This window comes from Arvicanthis niloticus, chromosome 1 (genome assembly GCF_011762505.2).
Source record: "Arvicanthis niloticus isolate mArvNil1 chromosome 1, mArvNil1.pat.X, whole genome shotgun sequence".
In the NCBI taxonomy this organism is placed as follows: domain Eukaryota; kingdom Metazoa; phylum Chordata; class Mammalia; order Rodentia; family Muridae; genus Arvicanthis; species Arvicanthis niloticus.
This window is the reverse complement of record NC_047658.1, coordinates 144234814-144262189: the sequence shown is the minus strand read 5'-3', so window position 1 is coordinate 144262189 and position 27376 is coordinate 144234814. Positions and strand designations below refer to the sequence as shown.

The window sequence follows — 27376 nt, the reverse complement described above, 5'->3', positions numbered from 1 at the left end:
CAGATGTGGATCAGGTACAATAAGGATTCCTAGCTCACCAAATTGTGCATGGATTAGAGATAATCTATATATAATGTGTAGTTTAGATTTCTATCAACATTGGCGCTGGAGACTAAAATTACCAGGTATTTTTCAGTAAACTGTATAGGACAACAATTTAACTTCCTCTTTGATAAAATAAAACTGAAAAGCAAGCCACAATTGTTCTTTTTCTAACCACTGCTACAATAACATGGGTGGGCATCGGGGCTCCTAGATCTGGAGCCTTGACATTTCTGAAAGTTCGGTTGGTGGAAATCATGTGAAATCGGTTTCCTGCTAGCACCAAGGAGGAAAATGGAATGTTTTAAACTAGTGGTTCTGTTTTAAACTAGTGGTTCCGAACCCCTTCAGCAGGCCCTCTGGTTCTAGTATTAGAAAGGCACAGGTCTCTTCCTGTCCTTGGGGTCTGTGCCCATCCCGTGAGAGACGCATTGTGGAGGTAAACAGCAAATCAAGCTATCTATCTCCACTTCTAGGCAGTGTTCCTAACTCAGGCACTAGGGCAACACTCGCTGCCGATGCAGGGGCTTGCATGCTCTTGATAACTGTTACATGAGTGATGCAGCTACATCCAGGCTACCTTTAATGCTGTAAAAACCTGTTCTACCAAGGTAGGTACATTTCTGCCCCCACCCCCACCCCCACCCCACCCCTTCCTGCTGTGGAGAACCCTTTAATAGACACACGATCTTTATGCTCTCAAGATGTGCAGATCTTATTCAGTTGCTTCTTAAAGATAAGTGATTTTAGAACTGTAACAAAACGTAAACACTACAGGCTCCAACAAATGAAGTGGTCCCACTTCTAGATGTTTCCATGCAGCCAGTCCAAATGGTGAGCCTCCAACTTCCACTTTTTTAGTGCAGTGACCCCAAGTGGCCATGCCTTGTAAGTACAAGAGAAAAAACAAAGCCAGGGGCAGGGTGGATCCCTGTTGCGAACCCTTGCACAGGAACCCACAGTCCCATTAAACTCAGGACCCCACTGTGGAGAACAATCGCAGGAAATTTGGTGTTGCAGCCAAATAAAATCAGGTTTTCATGAAATATGAGCCAGTTCTCCAAGGAGTTCAAAAGTAATCAGCCCCAAGTTTGATTCATTCATCAGCTGTTTTTATTGCGTTGCTTTTGTTATTATGGTTGTGGTTTCTGCAGTGCTGGGCAAGTGCTTGGCCACTGAGCCACATCTCCAGACAAACTGCAACGAGCGGCTATCGATCACTCCAGTCAAGGAGCCTGGACTTTGCCAAGGTACTGAAAAAGCAGTAAGCCACTGTCTCCCCCTACCCCCTACCCCTACCCCCTACCCCTTCTCTCCTCCTCTCTCTTCCTTTTTAAACAAGGTTTTAAAATGTTACATGTGTAAGTGTTTTGCCTGAATGTCTGAAGTATGTCTGTTCACCAAGTGTGTGACTGCTGCCCAAAGAGGCCAGAAGAGGGCATCAGATCCCCTGAAACTGAACTTAGTGTTGGGAGCCACTACCTCAGACATTGAACCTGGGGTTTCTGTAAGAGCAGCTGGTGCTCCTAACCACTGAACCATCTTTCCAGCGCCCCTTCATTCCTTCTTACCGCTTGTTTATTCACTTACTTATTGCAGTAGTGTATTGAACCCAGGGCCATACATGCAAGTACCCAACCACTGAGCTGGTTTGTTTGTTTATTTGTTCGTTCGTTCGTTTGTTTGTTTAAGAGCGAAGGCGCCATTTTTCCCAGGTTGGTCTTAAACTTCTTCCATAAGCAGAGCACTTGGATGGCATCTGTCACCACATCCAGTCTTACTCAGTGCTGGGAAGAGAGCACATGGCTCCATGCACGCTGAACAAACGCTACCAACCAAGCTATATCTCTGACTTATGGCATTTTTTTTTTCTGAACAGTTTTCTTGAATTCCATCTTACACCTATAAAATGTGGTACAATATACAACTCCGATTAGAGAATAAATGGATGTTATGATACTGCCCTAAATATTAAATATTAGTGAATATGATTTTTTAAAGGGACACTTCTCTCCCCTGGATGGTATGCAACCAAAATAAAACTTTCATAACTGCAAGCCTCTGAGTTCTGGGATGCCACACTATAAATGAAACAGTCTCTTTTGTTTCCTTCCTTTTTTCTCTTTCTTATTGTGTATGGGTGTTTGGCCTGCATATATATGTCTGTGCTTGCTTGCTACCTATAGAGGTAGGAAGATGGCATCAGATCCCATGAGACTAGACTTACAGATGACATGGGTGCTGGGAATGAAACCTGGGTCATTTGGAAAAGCAGCCAGTGCCCTTAACCTGTGAGCCATCTCTCCTGCTCAACAACTCCTTTTAAAATACCAACTCCAGAGCTGAAAGATGGCTCTGTGGCTGAGTGCTTGCTCTTCCAGAAGAACTGAGATCAGGTCCTCAGCACTCACACTGGGCAGCTCACAAACTGTCTGCAAACCCAGCTCTCCAGTGCCTGATACCTTTGTTTGGTCTCTGTGGGTACCCACACTCATGCAGATACACACATGTACACATTAAAGAAATAAAAATAAGTCTTAAAAAATACAAACTTCAGAAATGCAAGGAAGCCAAATATATTCGTGACTTTCTGAGCCTGACAGTGATCGTCAGGTCACTGCAGAATATCAAGATGCCAGTGTTCAAGGTACCCTGCCTTGTGGCTAAAACTTTTTAAGAACTACAAAATTCTTTTTAAAAATTCTCATGACTTGGGGCTGGAGAGACAGCTTGCTCAAAGGTTAAGAGCACTTGTTCTTGCAGAGGACCTGGATTCCATTCCCAGCACCTGACCTCTGTAGGAACCAGGAATGTACAAGATGCACAGACATACATGCAAATAAATTACTCATACACATAAAAATTAAGTAAATGAATCTTTAAAACTTACTTTTAAAATATCAATGGTTTAAATATTTCCCAAGTACTCAGAGTTTCAGGATGTTTTTGTTTACTGTGACTCTAACTTACATATTAAAATAAAGCATATATGCTACACAGCTATAATATATAGTCATATATACATTTATATATATATATATATATATATATATATATATATATATATATATCTGTGTGTATATATAAGCATATTGTACTAAGCTCCATAGATGGTAATCACTTCCAACAGACTGCGTTATATACTTTCTATCTCAGCTCTAGAAATTAAAGCCAAAAATCATGCAAGCAGTGAGTGTATATGGTCCAGATTAAAACCTAAATCTAACCTAGATCAACATACTTAATAATAAAGTAGAAATCTTACATTTTTGAAAATACAAACAGCAAAAACATTGTGAAGTTGACCTTAATTAGTTAACTTTTTATGTTATGATTTAGGAATATATTTAACTTGAAGTTTAAAAAAAAAAACACCTCTCCTTTCCTTCTCTAAAATCGTATTTGTTATCTTTATTCCTAAAAACATTAAAGTCAAAGAAATATGATATCCTGTTTGCTCTCAAACTGGTAAAACTTCACGGTCAGCTTTTGGACACGTGCCCAAGGGAGTCTGTGAATACAAGTGCGAAACAATTATGTTATCACAAAACAATTACAAAAATTTCTTCTGGTACGTCATCCCGTACAATTCCCTTTCCTCCTATTTTTCCCCAGCCTTCTGCAGGCCCTTTTGTGGCTATGCCTGCACCTCCACCCTCCAGCTCCCCCTGACTCTCTTATCAGCGAGGCTCCGTTCCAGCACCAAAACATAGGCTGACTTCTGAACCAAATTGGCTCAGACCTATTTTCAGAGCTTGTACTAAAGAACTAAGAACACACCTGCAGGACCACAGGAGGTTCAAGGAACCCCAGGGAACATCTAGTCCATGCAGGACATGTCTAGCAGATGAGGCCTGGTGTCAAGAAGTTCTAGTGTGAATATGGATGGTAGACAGATGTTGCAAACAGTGCCGTTGTTCTTTCCTAAAACCATAGTCGCCTTCATTTTTTAAATTAGTCTCAGGATGAGGATTTAGGCAGCCATTGGCACAAATGATATGCTAGTTGAAATCTACTGATTGTTAAGGCTTAGAAAAACAGGTACTAAGTTTTCCTAACATAGCTAAGACTTCATATGGTTAAGCCTCTAAGGGACAGCCATGAAGCCTCCTGGGGGCAGGGGCTCATGTCCCCTAGAGGGTGAAACTGGCATGGAATCAGGTGGTTCTAAGCCTAATAGAGAAACAGGCATAAAAGTCAAGGAACCTGACAGAATGAAAATATCCTGTGAACATAAGTGCCTGGCTGTACGTGGTACAGTGTGCCCAGAACAAAGGGACAGGGACAGCAAAATGAGTTGGAGGCCCCACCTTGTGGTGATCTGAACACCATGCTGCCATAAATCCTGGTTGGAGATGCTCTGTGCTGGAGGCTAGTCTGTGCTAGGACAGTGCCTCAGTGGCAGCACTTCCCATCTCTCCCATCTCTCTTCAGTTTAGTCACTATCCCTGTGTCTGTTGTTGTTGTTGATGATGCTGCTGTTGCTGTTGTTTTTGTGGTTGTTTTGTTTTGTTTTGTTTTGTTTCTGTTGCACTAACAAAAGTACTTTAGCACAAACAACCCTCGGAGAAGGGGCTTCATTTAGCTTACAGTTCCAAGTTACAGTCTATCACACTGGATCGTTACAGTGGCAGGAGCTTGAAGCAGCTACCCACGCTCACAGTCAAGAGCAAAGAGAAATGAATGTGTGTGTGCTTAGGGTTCAGCTAACTTTCTATATTCTTATATAGTCCAGGGCCCCAAACCAGGGAACAGAACACATACTTGTAGTGTGGGTGCATCCCACATCAATTAAGGCAATCAAGACAGTCCCTACTGACAGGGCCACAGCACAGGCTGATCTAGACAGACCCTTACTGAGACTCTCTTCCCAGGTGATTCTTCATTGTGTCAAGTTGGCAATTAAATTAACCACCACAGTGGCTAATTCCCACCCTGGAATTTAATTCTCCGACTCAATTTGTACAGCTTTAATGGGTATTTCGCAGGTAACTCAAATCCTGGGAGAAAACACAGTATCTCAGCTCTCTCCTTAAACTCTCTCTCTCCTTCAAACAGTACAGCAGCCAGTGGTACTTTATTTCACGCATGGAAATTAACTGTGTGGTTCCTGTCCATTCTTCCAAAATGAAAGCTAAACGTACTGGCCCAAGGGTCTATGGAGGGCAGCAGGCAAGGAAGGGGCTTGATCTGGGAACAGTTTGAAGTCGAGAGGCAGGGTAATACAGATCTGGCAAGGTACAAGGGACTACAAGCCATCAATGATTTCTGCCTATATTACATGTCTCGTGGTGTCCAGGACCCACTCATGATTCCCCAGATAGACCAGACTCATTCTCCCATATGATGTGGTGGGGGAAGGGAGCATGCCAGGACTCTGCTTGCTTTGAGTCATCCCTAAGTGACATTGCTAGAAATCATTCGAGCCACAAGCCAGCTGACGAGATCTCCCAATTCACTTTGCTAGAGAATCAAATCTCACCAAGACACAGCTCTTCAACAAGGCACCCTAAATTCCTGCCTGAAAAATAAAGTATGCAGGGAGAGGCCGAAGGGGTAGTCTGTGATGTTTGCTGAGCTTGCCTTCTCTCTCCTGTGGTAGGGAAAGAGAGTAGGAGAGCTCTCAGCTGTTCTCCCTGACTCAACTCTCACACACAGACGTTTCCCCAGGAAGGTGTCTTGTTCCATGGTGGCAGCAGCTCGGTGTTCTAGCCCTGACCACACTGACCACTCCAGAACCTCATGGCAAGACCTTTTATTCTCTTCCAGGCCATCTACTTCCGTTTAAATCCTTCTTTTCTGCCCTTAGAGCTTGTAACTTTAAAGTAGTTTTGCCTCCCTCACTTGGTTTTTGAGGATTTTTTTGTACTTGTTTTGAATTTTTGTTGTTGTTGTTGTTGTTGTTGTTGATGATGATGATGATGATGATGATGATGATGAGGTTGTTTTGTTTTGTTTGAGACAAGGTCTTCTTACTATGTAGCCCAGATTGGCCTAGAACTTGTAATCCTCTAGGCTTAGCCCCCTGGATGTAGAGATTATAGGCATTTGCTACCACGATGACACTGGCTTCCTCCTTTCATTGAAATAATGACATTTTCTTTCAACTGCCTATTTTCTTTTACCTCACAAGGATGAGCACGGTCTGCAGATCTGGCCCAGAACTGTGATACTAGGGAGGAGGCAGACAGAATCAGGGGTTGAAGGTCAAGGAGTCGGAGCAGCTTTGGCAGCAGAGACCACAGTAGCTGAACATGCTTAGTGTCTCCACGAGCAAAGGCACACGTGAAGGCACACGTGAAAGCACACGTGAAGGCACTGGCCAGTTCAGGGCACAGTATGATCCACATGGAGAAAGTTCTTTTGCAACTATATGTTGCCGATCCGAGAGCCAGTACCTCCAGTCCAAGGGAGTAAGACACAGTCGTTTCTGTGTGCCTTGGACTTTTCAAAAAGATGCAAACTACATAGTGCTAAATAAAATATAAACAAACAGCAGAAATGTACACAAGTTTAATCAGTAGATTATTTTGGAGAATAAAGAGAAGACGTTAAAAAGTGTCCCCCCCCCATTTACTCTCTAAACATTTGTCAATAAATATTTACTGACTGTCACTATCACATGCAGCAACTGACATCTTGTTCCCACACTGATAAGTGTCATAGACAAGCAGACAGGCAGAGATGATAAAATGCTTAAAGCTAACCCTTTTAACACAGAGGCATTTGGTTTTTTCATCTTAAACCCAGGCTTAAACTGTGCAAGTAAATACCCACATTTCCAAAGAAGCTATTTTTAGGTCTTACATGGAAATAAAAAGCGTGTAACTAAGAGACCACCAGACATCCAAGAGAACAATACAAAACAAACATCCTACTGTGTTGTTCTGTAACTCAGATCCACTGGAATAACAACTGGTTCCAATGATATGTCTAGTTTCCTGGTCTTTTTTTTTTTCCCCCACTGAGATAATTTAGAGAAAACAACTGAATGGAAATAAAATATATATTAGGAGATGATATTGGGGTCACGAGCAATAACTTAAGGGTCTTCCATCTGTATCTTTGTGGTCATGGATCAGGAAACAAATACAATACAAAGAAAAGGTAGATTGATTCTTATAATATCTCAATAAGAAAACTTTGATACCAAGTATGTAGAGAACTGTGATTGTTTTTCAAAAATGTTTTTATTCTGTTATTTTAAGAAAATATACAAGAAGCCATGCTTAGTGGCTCGCACCTTTAATTCCAGCACTAAGGGAGACAGAGGCAGGCAGATCTCTGTGAGTTCCAGACCAGCCTGGTCTACAAAGCCAGTTCCAGGACAGTCGGGACTGTTACATGGAGAAACCTTGTCTCGAAAAACTTGAACAAGAAAGAAAGAAAGAAAGAAAGAAAGAAAGAAAGAAAGGGACAGAAAGAAAGAAAGAGACAGAAAGAAAGAAAGAGAGAAAGAGAGAGAGAGAGAAGGAAAGAATACAAGGAAGGTACACACAGATCATCTCAAAGCCACTAAAAGTCTACAGACTTTAAAGCCGAGTTATACAGGTTGGAAATCCTAGCATTCAGAAGGCTGAGGCAAAGGATAGTTGTAAATTAATTTGAGGCCAACTTGATTACAGAATGAGATTGTCTCTGGACACCAAAAAAAAAAAAATGAAAAATGAAAAAGTTAAAATGGAAAAGAGAAATGAAGATAAAACAAACCACAAGATATAAGAGCATCCTACCTTAAAGTAGCTTCAATGGGCAGCTCAAAAGACTGAATCTCCGCTAGAACATTCTCATAGGCTTGCTCTGTGTCTTCTTCCAACATGGTTCCGCACACGCCTGACTTCCCAGCTGTAGACATTTAATTTTATACAGGAATGATTACGATTTATACAATGAATGGTGTTTTTTCTTCTATTGTTGTAAGCCGCCTCTGCTCACCCCAAGGGGCAACAAAAAGCAAACTCACTCTCTGTCCCCATGCTGTCAATGTCCTTGCCGCCAAGAATGCTGCACAGCTGTTACTGTCTCGTCTCTACTTACAACATTTTACTTATTATTAACCTTGACCCAGTTCAGTGAGCTCCTGCCCACTGCCTACTCTCTTTGCTCACTTATTTCTCACAGATAGCAGCAGCGCAAAGATGGAATCAGAGCCATTACACCATAAAATTAATTATATACACTTAATTTGGCATGGCATGTTTTAATACTATGTATGCTAATAGATAATATTATTTGCGATAATGTTTATGTTAACATATGTTCTCGGCTAGTCAAGAGAAGGCAGCTTGTCTAGGGAGGATGTGATGTCTTAGGAAGTGTGAATTTTGAGGTCTCTGGGTAGTCAGTTTCTTGCACCTCTACTTTACTATATGTTAATTGTCTCCCTTCTAGAAGTATCCGTTCTTGCCCCTCATGTTCCGGCGCAGATTATTCCTAAGCATGCTTAGATTTAAATCTTCTTCTAATGCTTACTCCCCTTTGGGTGAGTGGGCCAGATCCTTTCTCCAGAATTTGTTATAATAAGGAGAAGACAGAACATGAAGATACCAGGATTTAGGATGTTTGTTGTCACAGAAAGGAAGAAAGAGTACTGGAACTAGAACGACTGTGAAAACTAGAAATTACTTTTGCTCTGTAGGGAAGTGTTGTTGGTCTAAGTGATGCAAACATCTGACAACTTCAAATTAAATTTATTAAAACCCCAAAGCGCATATGATGAGAAACCATTTTTATCATAATGAACACGATACATCAGATATCAAAAAACATATACATAGATAAAGCCGCAAACACACACCTGAAAGGACAGGTCCTGCCTTAAACACCACACAGTTTTAAAACTGCTTCTTCTCCCATACATAGTCGGAATTTTATTTTGACAGCCATGATGAGGCAGCATCCCAGCACTTGGGGGCAGGGTAGAAACAAAAGCTTGAGGCCAGCTTGGCTACATAGTAAGACCTTGTCTAAATACACTTATCTAAAATTTTCAAGCTTACAGAAAAGTCCTAAGAAGAAACATGAACAGTCACATGTCCTTCATTTGTTACACATTGCTACATTCACCAGAGGGGATTTTAGGACATTGGCATAAGTCCTTAATACAAACTCCTACTGATTTAAATAGAGTACTTGGGAAAACAATGTGTCAAGCAGTTTAGTTAACAGACCACTTTCTGTAGTAACTACAACCTTGAATTATACTGTGGGGCAACCCTGGGCCTGCCGCCCAGTTCCACCAGTCTCTTCCAGAGCAGCCAGTCCCACACAAACAATCAAGGTCTTCTAAGCCACTGGCTTGCTCACCACTTTCTCTGGAGTGCTCCCCACCATTCCTCCTCCCCTACTCTGCTCTTCACTCCTCCCACTTGCCAAGTGAATGTCCTCCACCTCTTACTTTCCTCCACTCTATAGAAGACATAAGCAACAGCTTCCTGTTTCCACCAGCTCAGCCAGCATCTTCCTTTTATTTAGAACTTTCTTTGAGTTCACTTCCTGCCAGTGCCTGTGTGTGCACTCACACTCACACACTGAAACAATAGAAGAGGCTCTCCTCCCACAAGTCAGACAGAAAAACAACCTCCTATGTGAGTGATGTGCTGATGGCAAATTCACCAAATAAGGAAAGGAAAAAGAAGAAAATGGAAAGTTTTCAGCAGCCGCATTCTAAGACATCCACTAAAAACAAAAGGTATGGGGCTGGAATGTTCTGTCTCCAACACAAACATTCTCTCTCTCTCTCTCTCTCTCTCTCTCTCTCTCTCTCTTTCTTTCTACACACACACACACACACACACACACACACACCGTGTGACTATTACAGACCTCAATTGTTATATATATATATATATATATATATATATATATATATATATATATTAAGATTATTTAAAGGCTTATCTGGTTTTGTATATGGATGCTTTGTCTGCACACCAGAAGAGGGCATTGGGTCCCATTACAGATAGCTGTAAGCCATCATGTGGTTTCTGGGAACTGAACTCAGGACCTTTGGAAGAGCAGCCCCTGCTCTTAGCCACTGGGCTATCTCTCCAGCCTCAGTATATTCTTTTTAATATAACTTTACTATTTATTAAAATAATAGATTTCTTTCCATACAACATATTCTGATCATGGTTTCCCCCTCCCCAACTCCTTCCAGATCTTACCCACCTATCCACTTACCCAAAATACACAAATTCACATACCTTTTCTTTCTCTCTTATTAGAAAACAAACAGGAAAAGAAACAGACAAGGACAAAACAATCAGAAGAGAGAGGCAGAGAGATAGATAGACAGAGAGACAGAGAAATAGAGAGAATATGAACCAGAGAAAAAGCAGAAGAAGAAACACATACAAATGTAGAGATGCACACATAGAAATCCTCTAAAAACACAAAACGGAACCCGTAAGATGTAAGCAAAAGACGTCTAAGGTTACAGAGGGTGACCAGATAGAGCATTATGAGACAGAGTCTCCAGAAGGACCACTGAGCTCATTTTACTCTGGCCATCTGCGTCTGGGCGTGGGGGCTGCCCTTGGGTGTGGTTTGTATTCTTAGTAGGACTCTGTCTCCACCCTTGATGCTTTCCCAGGAGGAAGCCTGGTACTTTATGGAAGCTCATGTGGTCCTATGATCAGGGCATGAGACTCTGGATCCATGTCTGTTCCTGAGGCTGCTTTGGGAATTTTCTTCCTTCTCTGTAACTAAGCCTCTGTCTTTTTGGTTGGCTAGGAGCCCTCAGTTCTCTAGATCTTAAAACAAAACAAAACAAAACAAAACAACAACCTCTTCAAATGAAATCCTACTGGCCCTTTGTCCCCATCAGGACCAGACTCAGCTGTCATGGTTTCACTGGCACAGGGGCTGCACCCACAGTTTGCAGTCTTTAGGGAACACCTGGGAACATCTGGGGACACAGAAAGGGTGTCCCAGATGGAAGAAGAGGTTTCCTGAAGAAGGTAACCCAACTTTAGTACATATCACCCGGAATTCAGTTCCACTCAGTTGTGTGGAGTCTGAGTTTTATTCTGTGTAATTCTGACCTTTATATGTTTTTTATGGATTCATAAAAGGCAGTAGAAACTCAGCTATTTTACAAATAAAAGTCTATGCAAAAGCCCGTGCTGATGTGTTTGCTGAATAATTGTCAAACAGTGGCTTCTCTGTTCACAAAAACAATAATTACTAGTTCTATTCAAAATTGTCCCAGTTCAATATGGCAAGGAGACAAACTATGTATGTGTAATGGTAAGAAAAAAATTACATTATATGGAGAACAAATGGTTCTCTATATTAAAAAAAATCTAGATAAATGTTCAAATAATGAATAAATACAGGAAGATTTTTAGGTAAATTTCAAATATAATATTTGTATATTTGTGGTAATTAAGAAATGAAATACAGAGCCAGGTGGTAGTGACTCATGTCTTTAGTCCCAGCACTTGGGAGGCAGAGATCTCTGTGGGTTTGAAGTCAGCCTCGTCTACAGTGTGAGTTCCAGGACAGCCAAGGCTACACAGAAAACCTGTCTCAAAAATCCAAAACAAGAAAAAAAAAAGAAATTAAATACAAAATCAATACCCTATACAATAGCATTCAAATACACCAAATCTCTGGGCATATGATATACTATTTGACTAAAATTGGGGTACTTTGGACTATAACTGAAGGAGCTCTTAGAATCCTAAAAACAGTAGGAAGTGACAAGGTTCCTTCTGAAGGGCATGGTGAGAGTTTTTAGGTCCAATTGGCCAGCACTCAGAACTCAGAGCTCAGCACTGAGGTGAGGGCATAACAAGCAAGAAAAAGTTCAAGAAAATCTAGAACAAGGGGAGTTTCAGAGCCCTGGATCTAGCATGACTTTTAGCTTTTTTAGACGTTTGGTATGTGGGTAACTTGCCTAGCTTTAATGGTGGGGGTCATGTTATAGCTAACAGCAGCTAGCTGTTCATATGTCACAAAGCGTTATTTATCTCTCGCCTCTGACATGCGGTCACGCTGTGCCCACCAGACATTGTACCCGGACACACAAAGCTCTGCTCAGCACACGCTCTGTTGTTCTCAATTTCCTCCCGGTAAAACTCAGCATATGAGCTTCTGATACCATGAACAGCCACCCAGCCCCTCTCCTGCAGCCTGGCATCTTCTCTGGCTAACAAGCAAGCTCTCTTGGGTCGAGCTCAACTCTCCACCTCCTCCTTTCTCCTCCGTCTCCTTTCTTCTACAGGCTCATCTGCTATTTGTCACCTGTACCTGCCTTTATTGTCCTCTATCCAAATCGTCACCACGACACACAGGCCGGTGTAAACATGTGCACACACCTTCCCTAAAACTGTAGGTTGTCGTTTTGCTTTGCTTTTTTTTTTTTTTTTTAATTGATTCTTTGTGAATTTCACATCATATACACTCCAATGCCACTCGTTTCCCTATCCTTCCATAGCCACCCCCTGCCCTTGTAACCTCCTCCCCCAAAGAAAACAAATAAAATAAAATATAAAGTAATAAAATAAACAAAGAATACTTTTTTTAAAAGTCTTGCTGTAGAAGCTGTGGTGTGTCATGGTGTGACACAGAGTGCACCATGTTGCCCAAACAGCTTTACGTGCAAATGTCCCCGGCAGTGAGTCCTTGGTCTGGTTGGAGGCCTCTTGTAGCTTCTGCTACACTATCAATACTGAATGCTCACTGGGGACTCCTCTCAGATATCCTGTTGTTGCCCTGGGTCATGGAGATCCTGCAGCTTTGGATCTGCAGGACCATGCAGAACCGTGCACCAGCAGTTCATAGATGGTGTAGACCCTGGGATGGATCAACTCAAAGCCCTAGATCTGGATCCGGGTGGTAGCTGAGTTGGTCATCCCACCAGCTCTCCCTCCGTCACACCATGAGGGTCGGCTCTCCAGCACTGCCCCATCAAGAGGCAGGGGCAGTTGACCCAAGTGCCCTTAGCCCACAAGAGGCAGGGCCAGCTTTCCTGCTCTCATGCCCTTCTGGCAGGCTCTCCCTCACCCACATCACCAGAGCCAGCTCTACTGTGCTGTCCAGGTTAGGAGGAGAGGGAAGATCTTCCAAAGTGCCTCGGTTGGTGAGGGGCGGGGCCAGCTCTGCACAGCCCTTAAACATCAACATGGCCCCAAATGGCAGCGGCCCAAGCCAAGGACATCTGCATGCCTTTTGGTGGTAACATGGGCCACAGGCATCAACACAGTCCCTCATCGCTGCAATGTCATGAACCCAGACATGGTCCTCAAGGACAGCATGGGTCTGGGCCTCACCATGGCCTCAAGTGGCAGTGCAGGCTGCTCACACCAGGCTGTTCCTCTCCACCCAAGTCTCCAGTTCTGCCTCTCCCCATTGTGCACACACTGCTCTGCTTCTCTTTATCTCCCATCTCTCCGTCATTTACCTGTTCATCTTAGTGGCATCCAGGCCTCTGGACCTCTTCCACCCCACCCTCGCATCACAAGAGCAGGCCGATTTGTTTTGCTTTTTAATAGTGTGATCTTCCTTGGTTTCAAAAAAAAATTGTTTTTAGATTTATTTACTTTGTGTGTATGAGTGTCTCTTCTGCATGAAAGTGCACCGTGTGTGTGTGTGTGTGTGTGTGTGTGTGTGTGTGTGTGTGTGTGTGTGTATGACATCCTTATCTGGTGCCCTTAGGGGTCAAAAGAGAGCATTGGATTCCCCCTGGAGTTACATCGGGTTGTGAAAACATTCGTCCTCTGCAAAAGCAACAAGTGCTCTTAACTGCTGAGCCATCTCTCTAGGCCCAGGAGGTAGATGTTACTAACTTCATTTTAGAGCACTTGAAATATTGAACAAAGAGAAACTGAGTAACTCATCCTGGGCTACTGAGTCAGTAAGTGGCAAAAAATGGCTTCAGAAGTCATTTTAGTCGTATTTTAATTCACTTCTAAGAATCAGGAATATTCGCTAGTGAAGAAAGAAAACTCTAACCCATTAACGTTTAGAAGGGAAAAATAAAAAGTCCCTTAGTTTAACTAAAACCTGAGAACATTCATTGTTTCTACTATCAAATGCCTCCTTGAGGACAGTTACATATTAATAGATGCTTTCCCCCTGAGAACTTTCCGTTCCTTCTGGAAGTCATATTGTTTTATACAGCATAATCAGTTCTATGAAACAGATGTCCCCAGCTTCTTCTGTGGGAGCTAAGGAGTGTACCTAAGCAGCCTTGGGAGCAGATAAGAGAAAAAATAACATATCAGAGCTGCAAAGCCAGACAAGCAGACATCTCATCAAGTAAAGGAGGGAAAGGGGCAAGGGTGTTTCAGAGAGAATGGCGTGAACAGAGATACACAGCAAAGCTGGTGACTGGAAGCTTCAAAGAAACTTGTATGTCCCCCACCTCTACTCCTCTATGGTCCCTCATAATGGGCATAGAACAGAGAGCCCCCTGCGGGAGTTAGGGGTTTGTTTCAGTGCCTGTTGAATTCAAGCAAGACAGAGAGTGTGTGCAAAGGACCAGCCACTGGGCCTGCAGGTTACTGAGTAGCTTTTTTTTTTTTTTTTTGGATACGACAGGAGTTTACAGTCAAATCCCATCCAAAGAAGCTGATGAGCACAGGGATCCTTGAGGTGCAAGAGGGCGTGTCCTGGGAAGCAAATGTGTCCGCAGAGGTAACCAAGGGGATGCCTGCCTGAGACAAGGGTAGCCATGGAGATTGGGCCCTGCTGCTGTTTTGCTGTTTCAGTGGAGTGACCAGCACAAGTCAGGTTCTCAATAAATATTTGGTCAATAAATAATCTTGACACAGAAGCATGGTGCTTTGTAAGTAATGGGTAACTAATAAATATTTAATTGTGATATCATGGTTTGTCTTACAAAGGCTATCTAACATAAAATGGTTAAAAGCTGCATTGTACTGATATGATTTCAACATGAGGAGATATTTCAAGATATTAATTAGATATTAATTGGGTTTTAAAAAATCCCACAGAGCATTATTACTTTTAGAAGATATGGTTTGATATTTATTTGGCTTGGTCTTTGGAAGTCTGTTCTTTAAGCAAAGAGATATGGCATAAATCCATGTGTTCCCACAGAGATATTATATATTTTTCTTCATCAGTATATAAAATTTCGCTACGAGAGGTTTGTGGTGGTTCAATGGATCCGTTTTCTCAATTAGATATATGCCTGCAGTCCTTTACAAGATAAAATGCTTCAAAAATATCCCATAGTACCTCAAAACTGCATACACATAGGTTAAAATAAACAAAATGTCTAATTGATAAGAATTTTGTAAAATTTTCTCCTGAACTTCTGACATAATTACCCAGATTTTCCTGTTCATAAAATCACAGAAAACACAGCATTTCTGTGAATACTCTCATGTTCCTGATAGTTCAGCCCACCTGCTCCTTGGAGTAAACTATGGTTTTGTGTGTCTCTGAGTCTTTACACATGCAGCTTCCTTTGTCTAGCCCCTCTTTCCCAAATAGCCTTTCTTATCTATAATGTGGGTACCCTAACAGCAAAGCACCTTACTCTCACAGTTGTGAGGGCCACTCTACTTTCAAGCATCTAATTAGAAGGGCATCTAGGAGAGAGTTAGACATATAAGAATCAGTGCTAACTGGTACTATTTCTCATCATTTTTTAAAGGTTGGTGTTGATTTCAGTTATGTACCTGTGTGAGTGTGTGCTGGGTGAGTTAGAGTGTCTGAGGAGGCCAGAAGAGGGTATCCATTGTATTCCCTGGAACTAGAGGGTGCTGGGGTTTCTAAGCCCCCAGATATGGGTGCTGGAAACAACTTGGATCTCTCTAGAATTGAAGAGCTCTTACCCACTGAGCCATCTCTCCAATCCCTTAACCATCTTCTAAGACTGTTAAAGTCTTGTGTTTTGCAGAGAAATTGGTTGCCATCTTCCTTAGTGAACTGTTTCAATACTTCCTCAGGTTCAGAGCACATCTCGGGATATTGGGCGTGCAGCAGGCACACAGTGAACAATCACTGGGTAGAAGACTGAGCAGGAATAGCTGATTCAGCACTTCCTCACCGCAAACATGGGGACTGTTTGCTCCTCAATTGAATAGATATTTTTTCTTCTAATCTGACAATAACGCTTTGAGATGTCAGTATTAATTATGACTATTCTTTTTGTCTATTTCCATACAAATCTGGGTTTCTTTAAAAGAAGACTCAAGGCCGGAAAGATGGATTGGTGTTAAGAGCACTGACTGCTGCCTGCAATGGTGGCACACGCCTTTGATCTCAGCACTCTAGAGGCAGGCAGAGCTCTGTGAGTTCGAGGCCGATCTGATCTACAGAGCAAGTTTCAGGACAGCCAGAGCTGTTACACAGAGAAACTATGTCTCATGGGGGAAAACAAAGAGCACTTACTGCTCTTACAGAGGACCAGGACTAGAGTTTGGTTACCAGTACCCAGGCCATATGGTTCATAACCACCTATAGCTCCAGAGGATCTAAAGCCTTCTTATAGACAGACAGACAGACAGACACAGACAGACAGACACAGACAGAGACAGACAGACAGACAGAGACAGACAGACAGACAGACAGAGACAGACAGACAGAGACAGACAGACACACACACACAAAACTTTAAAAGACAGCTCAAATCTTTTCTACAATATCCTTTCCTCAATCTGAATTCTCAGTGGGAGAAATTTGTAGAGTATAAATAGCTTCACCAAGTAAATACTCCAACTCTATTACAGCTTCAATTTATCTTAGGGTCTTCTCATTGAAAATTTCAAGCTGGACTTGGTGGTCTCCTCCACTTTTGAATTAGCCAATACACACAGCCAAGTCTGTGGTCACAGAGCTTGGCTACAGCACCACCTAGTGGTCATCGCTCAGCACTTTAAAAAAAAACTACAATTTACTTTTTTGTTTTTTAATTTAAGAATTTCATACATGCATCTAATGCAGTGATTAACCTTTCTAATGCTGCCACCCTTTAATGCAGTTTCTTCAAGTTGTGGTGACCCTCAACCATAAATTTATTTTCTTATTTTTTATTGATTCTTTGTGAATTTCACATCATGCACCCAAGCCTACACATCTCCCATCCCTTTGTTTCTGCCCTTGCAAACCGCCCCCAGCCCTGCAAAAGAGAAAAAAAATCCCATTGTGGAATCTGTAGTGTGTCACAATGTGTCCCACAGTATAGCCTCATAAAATTATGTTTGTTCCTACCTCATAACTAATGTTTCCACCGTTACGAATCATAATGTAAATATCTGTGTTTTCCAGTGGTCTCAGGTGACCCCAAAAGGGGTCTCAACCCACAAGTTGAGAACCACTGATATAATGTTTTGCTCAAATCCATCCTTGAATTCCTCCCCTTTTTACCACTCCCTCCTAATTTCATGTTCTCTGAGTCCACACAGTGCACCCAGTATGGGCATAAAATCATCTACCAGACCAGAACAGTCTCTCAGGGCTGCCCTGAAGGAAGCTGACTCTCCCAGCAGCTTATAATAGCTCCTTAGCCCGGGGCAGGCTCGGCATACTTCTGAGACTAGCTCCTGTTCTTAATAAAGTTTCATCTTGCTCTTTTATTTATTTTATGTGTATGAGTGTTTTGCTTGTGTGTATGTCTGTGTACCACACTGGTGCCTGGGTCAAAAGAGGGCTTTGGCTCCCCAAGGAAGGGAGTTACAGAACATTGCTGGCAGCCATGTGGGTGATGGGGATCAAACCAGGGTCCTCTGCAAGAGCAGCAAGTGCTCTCTAGCTGAGACATCTCTCTAGGCTGATATGTATTTATATTGAGAACGAGTGTCTTGTATATCTGAGAGTGGCAGAACTTGCTATGTAGCCAAGAGTAGCCTGGACTTTTGGAGAATCCTTCTGCCTCAGGCTCCCAACGCTAGGATTACTGATATGCCTCACTGTGGGCCACCTTCTATTGTTTACATTTGCAATGGTAAAATATCACTAGAAATCACATCAGACCTTTTTAGTCTTTTAAGCAGTGGCTGTCTGCATCATTCAGTCTCTGTGAGATCTCCTCCACAGGGCTGGGAAGTTAAGGACGTGCAACAAGACCTATAACACAAAGTGCCAAAGACTCCCTTCCTCCAGCAAGATTAGAGGGACCTCTGCACGGAGGCCACAGCTCAGGACACCTGCTTCTTTGGGCCATTTGCCCAGGGCCATGGTACCCCTCCTTTATGCATTTTCTTCTAAACAATCATTCTCTTTCCCATCTTTTGAAACCAAACAATCCCATCGAAAATAGTTTCGAGCACCGAATCAGGAAATAGTTCTAAACAAACGGAAATGTTTTCCTTTTAATACCAAAGCCATTTGTTTACATTTAGAAATCGTTTCCATCCAAAGCCCCCTATTGAAAAGAAGTCCAAGTCATCAATCAAAAGGAGGCTTTATAGATAAGACATAAGCCCTGACCTAACAATTGTATTGAACACCAACAGCTCCTCTTGGCAGTTTTGCTGAGTCATTTTTCAGGAAACGGGCTGCCCAGGGAGATTTTCTTCAGAAGAAACAATCAACACTATTTTCATATTAATAACCTCCAGTTGCCTTATTGTTCTCAAAACTTTTGTTAATAAATGTTTTCCTGCTGGGTGGAAAAAAAACATGAATCAAAAGACAAAGCCTCATCAGGTTTATTTTTATGTATTTGGAATTCTTTTCTTCTGTAAGTGATACTGAACTTAATTAAGTATGAGTTGTTTAATTGTAAAATATCCTCATTCAGAGAGGATAACATGGGGAAAGTTTTTTGGATTTTTTTTTAAAGTAGCCTAGCTATCATTTAATTATAACCCCACCCTGAACTTTACATATACATGTATCTACCTTTAGGTAGGTAGAGAGATTATATATGCTATATGCGATAACATAATATACAAAACAAAACATGACATTCCTTAGAATGACTGTAAACTACCATTTTGAATTCGAGTTTCCTCCTAGAGAACAGCCATGTTTGCAGTCCTTTGTCTGTAGCCCCTTCTGCTTGACTCCCATTGCTTTCATTTGTGGGGCTGTTACAGGATTTATAATTACTGTACATAGAAAACCTATTTGTTAGCAAAGTATAAAAGCTTAGATAGATAATGCATTTGTCAGACGCATTCAGGTGTGTCCTGTAGAGATGCAGGTTGGGAGCGCCTCTAATAGCCTCCTTAGATAAGAACGCTAAGGAATGGAAAGTTCCCACCTATTTTAAGGCAAGTTGCTTGGGAGAGGTCTTGTGGTCTTCACTCTATGACCCAAGGCAAAGACAGCTGGGTGGCCTCAAGCTACCACACCATAAAGGTGACAGTTCTGTCCCTACTGACCTGACTTGGAGCACACCACCAACACCGCCACTGCCACCGCCATCGCCACCGCCACGATGACAGTGATGCAGTTCAGCCTGCCAATGGTGTAGGGGAGCACCTAGAGGCTTCTTTTTTTATAAACAATTGGACTTTTTTGATAGAGCCCTCTCTCTTTCGGCTTGGAAGAACCTTTGTGGAAGGAGGAAAGAGACAGGGATTTTCTTTTTTGGGCTTGCAGGCCTTTATGAAAGGAGCTCCAGATAAATCCCCTCATAGGGATTTTCTTTTTGGGCCTTCAGGAGGAACAGAAAAAGAAGCAGCTGGCAGGACACAAGTGCAACCATATTCTTGGAAAGAGAGCTCAGGAGCCCTTCTGGGTTTGGAGGAGCTCAAGAGAAAGGGAGCCTAGGTCTGTAGATTGACACAGATGGAAAGAGATTTCTAAAGAGCTAGCAGTGTAGTTGTAGACGCAGGCTTGTAAATTGATATTTTGTATATAGTTGAAAAAAATAAAGTTCTCTCACTGCACCAGCAGGTTTCTACCTCCATTTTCACCTCTCATGACTTTATTGGTATAAACACCGGATCATTTAAATGGTTACATGGGAATTTATTTATTGCTTTATATTTTATTTTGTTTCATTTTTAATTTTGTGACAGGGTTTCTTGTAACCCAGGATGACCTCACACCTGCTGTATAGCTGGGGACTATGTTGGACTCCTGATTTCCCTGCCTCCACCTCCCAAGTACTGAAATCACAATTGTGTGCCACCATGCCAGGCTTTCAAATCGCTTTAGTTGTTGCTCAGTTACCTCTGACGTAAGACAGTGGGTGTGGCCTACTAGGGTGTGGACTGTCTACACAATGGCCCCTCGGGAAACTCCTCAGAAGGACAAGTAAGGCCAGACATAGTCAGTGAGTTCCTGGATGCTCCCCTTCGGCCTTGCTCACAAGCACTGAGCTTCCCCCCCCTCCCCCCGCCCCAGCTTATGAATGAAGGGTTGTGAGGTGGTTGTGAAGTTACCTGTCCACGAGGCTGAGGAAGTGGAACATGAATCTGATCCCTGTGTGGTTTCGAGCTCTGTTAGTGTAAAGAAGTATGAGGCTTATCGTCAGATTTAGCACAAATACAGAATCAAACTCAAGTGTCTTGGCCTGGTAGCAAGCAGGCTTGCCTGGGGAGACATCTCCCTGGCCTTAGATGTTGCGTCAGAGTCTCTCACTGAACCTGGAGCTCATCGATTCAGTTAGACTGGTTGACCAATGACCTCCAGGGGTCTTCCTGTCTCCATACACACATCCCCAGGGATGGGATGTTAGATGCATATCTCTGAGCCTGATTTTTAGGCTTTTACATGGGTGTAGGGGATCCAAACTTAGGTTCTGCTTGCATCCCACTTTACTGACTGATTCATCTCTCAACCCCAAAGACCAACTTTATTTTTGTCCCGGTGAGTAGCATTATTCTCTTGTTTTTCTGAAATGAGTACCATAGATGTTTCTTTAAAACCTTAGGTCTGAGTTTTTAAAAAAAAAAAAAAAAAAATCAGTGACTCATGGGAACATGAGAGAAGTATAAAATCCAGGTGCAGTTATTTCTATGTTCAGTTTTCTAGTTTTCAAACGTAATCATTCCTCTTTAAAAAATAAAACTACCTACTTACGACTTTAGGGTTATAATGGCATATCCCTATATTCCCAGTATTCCAAGGGCCAAGGCAGGAGGATCACTACAAGTTCAAGACTAGCCTGGACTACACAGCAAGACTTTGTCACAAAATAACAAAAATCACCCATTTTCTCTGCTAGACTCTGGAATTTATTCTTGGGAACAAAGGGTAGGAACAACGTTAGAAAGATAGCCAAAATTCTAGGGGGAAAACCATGAGTGGAAAAGAGGTCTGGTTAACAATTCCTTTAGTGTTTCCTGTTCTGCTTTGACATTCTCTCAACAACCACTTAAGGATCATGCCATGGCAAAGAAGGCTGCTGTTTGCACGTGGCTTTTGTAGGAGTTCCCTGGCTTCTCCTTAGTTTCCTTCTCTTGTTATTTCTTGCTAATTTGTTTTATAAATGTAGCTGTCTTCCCAAGAATTTAAAAATTCTTTCTTGAATTTTCTTTTCTCCTTACTGTAGATTCCTGCATGTTCATGTTCCCTGTGTGCAAGTCCTAATCTAGATTTCTCACCTGCACTTCTTTCTCACTTAAGCTCCGAACTTCATTTCTGGAAAAACTATATAATATTTCCACTATCACATCCTACAGAATTAAAGTTGAAACGTTGTTGGACTCATTAATTTTCCTCACAGAGCTCCGCCTGCCTCTGCCTCCGAGCGCTGGGATTAAAGGTGAGCACCACCACACTAAGCGACCTCTCCTCTCTTTTTAAAGACCTCTCCATGCACTGAACACTCACTTGCGAAACTCAGTCTCTGCCAAGTGTGGTCTCCATCTTTGACCTGAGTGTCTGTAGGCATTGGTAAATGCAGTTCCTGTTATTCAGAATGGGCTTCTAGATGTCTACTTAGTCAATGGATTTCTCTGTGTTCAAAGCTCATCACACAGAGCCCTGACCCCACCTCAAACCCATTATAGGTCCCAAACTGTATAGGAAAGACTATTGGACACTACTACTGTATTGAACAAGACTCAGAAGCTGTATCTGCAATACTAAACTAAGAATTTTTCTTCTTTTTTCTTTTTTTTTTTTTTTTGTACAGGTTTTCTCTATGTAGCTTTGACTGTCCTGGAACTCATTCTGTAGACTAGGCTGGCCTCCAACTCACAGAGATCTGCCTGTCTCTGTCTCCTGAGTGCTGGAATTAAGGGTGTGTGCCATCATGCCCAACTAAATTTTTTCATGTCTAGGTGTCCTTTCTTCTCAGAGCATTTAGTACAGGACTTCATACACAGAAGTCTTTGTGAATGTTTGTTGATATCATTCATTAATGAAATGTTTAAATGGTGAGTTATTTCTTCCTCCACCATGCTGCTGTCTTTCAGTTAAGGTTGGTCGACTGGGTACTTATTTAGCTGATTTTTTTTTTTTTTTTTTTTTTTTGGATAGCTCTCACAATACCTCAGGCTGGTTTTGAATATGATCTCTTTTTTTTTTTTTTAAGCGCTATGCATGCTGGGATTGCAGACATGCCTTACCGCACTGGGTTTCACTACCCTTTATCTCTTCAAGTTTCCCATTACCCACTATCGCTTTCTCCAGATCAGCCACTACTCAGAAATGTTGACGCTGCAGACAGCCTATCCTACAGAACCTGTAGAAGTAAGTTTGGTTTGCAGTCCCTGACACAGTCTGGCCCCTCCCAAGGACAACAGTTGAAGAGTAAAACTTAGAGAATGACTGTTGTGAATTATCTCGTCTCAAACACATGACGATAGAAAGAAACGTTTCCATTTATACCGGGCTCTACGGGGCTGCGGTTCAATAGGTGATCTGTATGCTTCCTTTTCGCTTCTAAACACATGTGTTCTTTTGTTTCTCAGGAAGCAATCATCGTGTAGCCATGGAAATCAATGAGTGTGGAGGAAACGTTGCAGGGAATAATGAAGCCAACGAGCTCAACTCCACAAAAGTTAGCCACATCCTAAAACAATTAGAGCTCAGGCATCCAGGGGCTCGCGGAGGAAGCGCAGTATTTTGACAGTAACCTTGGCGGAAAGTGAGCACGTTTCAAAATGCTCAAGTGTTTGTAAGATGTGAGCTAAGCCTGTTGTTCATTCCTTAGTCTTCCCTCTCAGCAGCCCTGACGCCCACCCTCCGTGACGTCCCCATTCTATCAACAACCTCTGAGTTTAAGTGTCTTTCCAAAACCAATGTGACACTCCAGTGGATGGCCCCACACCCAGAAAGATGTATGAACAGCACGTGATTGAGTTGATGGATTATTAAATAAATAAATAAATAAATATACACACATCCACAAGGACACATATTGAGATGGAGGATTCTGAAGGAGTTAGTAAGGAGCTGGGTGAATATGATCAATATACATTGTATGAAACTCTCAGATAGTTAGTAAAAATACATATATTATTTAAGCTGGTGTGAGTGGCAGCAACTGAAGGAACATGACCTTTCCACCAATCAGAAGTCATCTTAAAGGCGAGCTGTGTCCACATGCCCTGTTTTGAATTTCACAGAATATCTTGCTACTAACTTTTCACACCTATAACTAGTCTCTCTTTATAACCAGGCTCACAGTTAATAGCCTTGGAAGTGGAAGTGAAGTTTAAGGTTTAAGACTGTATTTCAGGGCTGAGAAATGGCTCATCAGCTAAGAACATGTATCACTCTTGTAGAGAGAGACCCCTTAAATTCAATCCTGCAGCTCACAGTAGCCTCTTAATTCCAGCTCCAGGGGATCTAATGCCCTCTTCTGGCTTCTGTGAGCACCTACACTCATGTGCATACCCCTCCACACAAGCACTCATGCATACATACAATTTAAAAAATAAATCTAAAAGTCCAAATATAGGAAAAATTAAGACTAAACGTACATCATTTACTTTGAAGTCAGCATTGGGCAAATTCTGATTCCTCAGAAAACCTTCTGGTTCTCTTGCTCTTGTAGTAGAGTTGGTAATGGCCTTCTCAGTTTTTGTAGAGATCTGAAGTTTGTGCTGCCCAGAAACAAGTCTGATCATGATGGGGATGATGGGGATGGTGATGATGATGATGGTGGTGGTGGTGGTGGTGGTGGTGGTGATGTCATCTCAGTAAATAAAACTTAGCATACAGTAACAATGCTTTCATCCTCAGAACCTGGATGTAATGAAGTTTATCTTTAGTGGACACTTATGCGTTTAGTCTCATTACTTTTATACCAAATTTTCTATTCAGCACAAATTATATTGTTAATTGAAGACTCAGAAACAACTCTAGATGTGACTAATGCAGGCTAGAGCTTGGGGGGGGGGGCACAGTCATCGGACAACCAGGCTATGGCTGTCCTTCCACTTCCTATCCTAACGGTGGCTTCAAATCTCAGGTTACCTCAGGATGAAAAACTGCATGACTGCTTTACAAGAGCAGTTTCTGTAGATGAGGGGAGTAAAAGGAGACAAAATAAGAAGAAAAAGAAAGAGGCAGAGACAGATAGACAGACATGGATTTTTTAAATTTTCATTTATTTTATTTTTATTTATTATGTATGTATTTACATATTTATTTATATTTATTGTATTATTTAATTTATTTTATTATATACTACATAATAATATATAATTCTTTATTGTATATTTATATATTTATTATTGTAAGTATTTTATTTCTATTTAACATTATTTGTGAGAAATGTCCGGTAAGCTAGAAGAAAGGGTGGGTTAAGAGAGTCATATATTGTGTTCTGTTTTTTATGGTGAGAGATACTCATGTGGTATTGGCAAAGACTGGCAATGCAGGAGAGTGCCAAGGAGCTGTGGCATCATGCTTGACTGGCTAGGTGGGGTGGAGTCTGAATCAAGTTGTCTTGTGCTGTGGTACACGCATCCAGACAGACACACACACACACACACACACACACACAAAGTAAGTGTAGTTTAAAACTTTAAAGAGAGGATAGGGGAGAGACAGTAGTGATAGAGATAGGTAGAGAGAGCAAGAGAGAGAAAGGAGATAGGAGGAGAAGGGAGGAGAGAGAGAGAATGCAGTTTGTGACCCCAAATGTTGGTCAGTAGATCTATAAGATTGTGGAAACTTATGGAAGTTTCCTTCTGCTGACTCAGTAGACAGGAAGCAAGGTCATTGTGTCAATGAGGTGGGAAGAGAAGAAAATAAAGGTATAAAATAATCCCCTCCCGACAGAACAACAAATAAGGGCCTAGAGAAGTACACACGGCAAGCGCTGAGCAGCCAGAAGGGCCATGGAGATAAGGCTCCAGGATGAGGCAGACGTTCGGTGCTTGGCTGTAAGCCATGCATTTGGGAGATGGAGGCAGGAGTGTAGAGTTCGAAGCTGACCTCACCTGAGTGAGACCCTGACAATGACAGAAAAGAGAGGCAGAGATAGAGACAGAGACACAGACACAGAGAAAGAACAAAAGAAAAAAAAATTGAACAAAGCCGGGCCAGCTTGGCTCTTTGCCATGTCCCAGCTTTGTTCAGCTGTGGAAATGGGGTAGAGAAAGTCCACCTGAACAAAGGCTCTGTCTGTTCAACAAAATGAGCAGAGTCACGGGCCAAGGGGGTGACTCAGGCTGGGAAAGGAGTATCCGTGGCTGACTGTGACACCAGAGATGAGTCAATAAATATGGGGTTCTGAAGTCGAAAGTCTGTTACTGTCCCCCAAACCATCCCTCCCCATACCAAATCTACCCTTTACTGATAGCCTATCAGGGTGAGCTCAAAGTTTATGTGAAAATAAGCATAAAATAAGTCTCAGCCTTCATCTGAGACTTCCCACTGCTGACCTGAAGGGTAAAGCCATGTTCCTGGACTCAGGACATTGGTCAACTTCCTGGCATTTCTTAATCCACAAAGTGAAGATTCCAGAGGGCTTCCTGGCATGGCTAAGTGCCAGGCCAGCCAGAATATCCTCACTACCTGTGGAGAATGGAACATCAGCGCTCTGCAGCCCATGGTGTGGCTCTGCTCTCAGGCCCAGTACCTTGGAAGTTCAGTGAGTAACAAGGCTGAGCCTTCCTGATCACTTCTATGCCCAGGATGGGGAATGGAGCAATAACTGAAACCTCCTTGGTCAGGCTTTTAAACCAGAGTAAAGGAAGAGCATAAAGCCAAGCATCTCAGCTGAAGCAGTGAGGGGGAGGCCAGGCCTGGCTTCTCCAGCCAATAGCATTGTGTAACTGGCATCCCCAAAGCTCTGGAGGACCAAAAGAGCATTTGTTCAAATCATGCTTAATTCTCCTTTCTCTCCCTCTCCCTCCCTTTCTCCCTCTCCTCTGTCTCTCACTCTTCCTCCCTCTGTTCCTCCCTCCCTCCCAACACGGAAAACTCAAATTTTCTTTTAGTATCTAAATTGGTGTCTCTGTACACGGATATTCACAACCTGTCTACTTCAAAGCATCTGACCAGGATTTTTAAACTTGTCTCCTTTGTTAGGTAATATGGACCATTGGGTTAATTCAGAGTTTTTTTAGTCCAACCTCTTCTTACGAATCTCCAAGCAACAAACAAAGTATTAACATCCAGGAATTCTAAACAAATGGAAACTTGCTTGCTTGACTAGGAGAAATGAAACGAGAAAGTAAGGTGTTTTGCTTCTGTGAAACGAAAGAGAAATGCTCCTGTCAAGTTTTAAACTGTCCAAGACTGTTGAGGTCATTCATACAATAGTTAAATCGATGTCACCCTTCCCAAGCCCAGGTCCTAGAGATCATTGAAGGTGGATGATAAAGACCTGTCTTCAGAGAACAAACTGCAATCAGGATTCTTTTCTGGGAGTTAAAGAGAGAAGCTTTAATGGGTCTTTCAGTGCAGGGTGGCTTGAGTTTAAGCACTAACCTGTCTCTCTAGTATTTGAAGGGATTAAGTTTGGAGTTCATTGTGTTGGCTGTCTTTTCAAAGATTAGATAGTTTAGCTAGGCTCCTACCAGCCATGTAAATGTCTCCACGTTTATTGACTGTCTGTAGTCTTTATCAAAGACTGAACACAATCAGCAGCTTGTAAACATGGATCCCATTATTTGGGGACTGATAAGATTTCCTGAGAGTTGAAACGTTTTTATGATTGACTGGCTAGTTAAAGCTACTAATACAGTACAGAAAAGGATGACGGACACCTACGAATTCGGCCAGTGAACTTGCCTTTTTTGTTTGGGGGCTACAATCTGTTTTGTGCCTGTAGATTGTAGAAGCAATTATCTGACTAGCACGCAGTTAAAAATAAGCTAGTCTGTTTGAATATGTCACCCACATTTCTACGATCTTTCAATCACCTGCAAAGGGATTTATGCATCCCCAGGAAGACATGTTAAACCTTTCAAGACACAGACAAATTCCGTGGATGTGTATCTACTTTGGAACACTGTAAGAATTTGCAAAAGGACTCAGATCTGAATTTTTTATT

At 42.1% G+C, this 27376-nt stretch overlaps 1 protein-coding gene and 1 long non-coding RNA gene across 4 annotated transcripts in view; one reads left to right on the top strand and one right to left on the bottom strand.

Moving 5' to 3' along the window:
- The window catches only part of Exoc6 (exocyst complex component 6), a 146297-nt gene extending 138232 nt beyond the window's left edge, over nt 1-8065 (bottom strand). Inside the window, exons 1-2 of one of the 2 annotated variants that reach the window (XM_076919887.1) lie at nt 8006-8065; nt 7776-7887 (exon numbers count right to left, since the gene is read on the bottom strand). In XM_076919887.1, coding sequence (XP_076776002.1) covers nt 7776-7887; nt 8006-8018 — 125 coding nt within the window. In that variant the 5' untranslated portion in view covers nt 8019-8065. The other variant, XM_034518665.2, reaches the window with a different exon arrangement.
- On the top strand, nt 1041-23003 carry LOC143436053 (uncharacterized). Of its 2 annotated transcripts, none has more exons than XR_013106288.1 (3): nt 1041-1292; nt 22457-22614; nt 22836-23003. It is a non-coding gene; the product is annotated as an uncharacterized LOC143436053 (long non-coding RNA). The 2 variants fall into 2 exon arrangements; XR_013106289.1 differs by lacking the exon at nt 22836-23003 and adding an exon at nt 14590-14685 and having other exon boundaries at nt 1139-1292; nt 22457-22601.
- The last annotated feature ends 4373 nt before the right edge of the window (nt 23004-27376 follow it).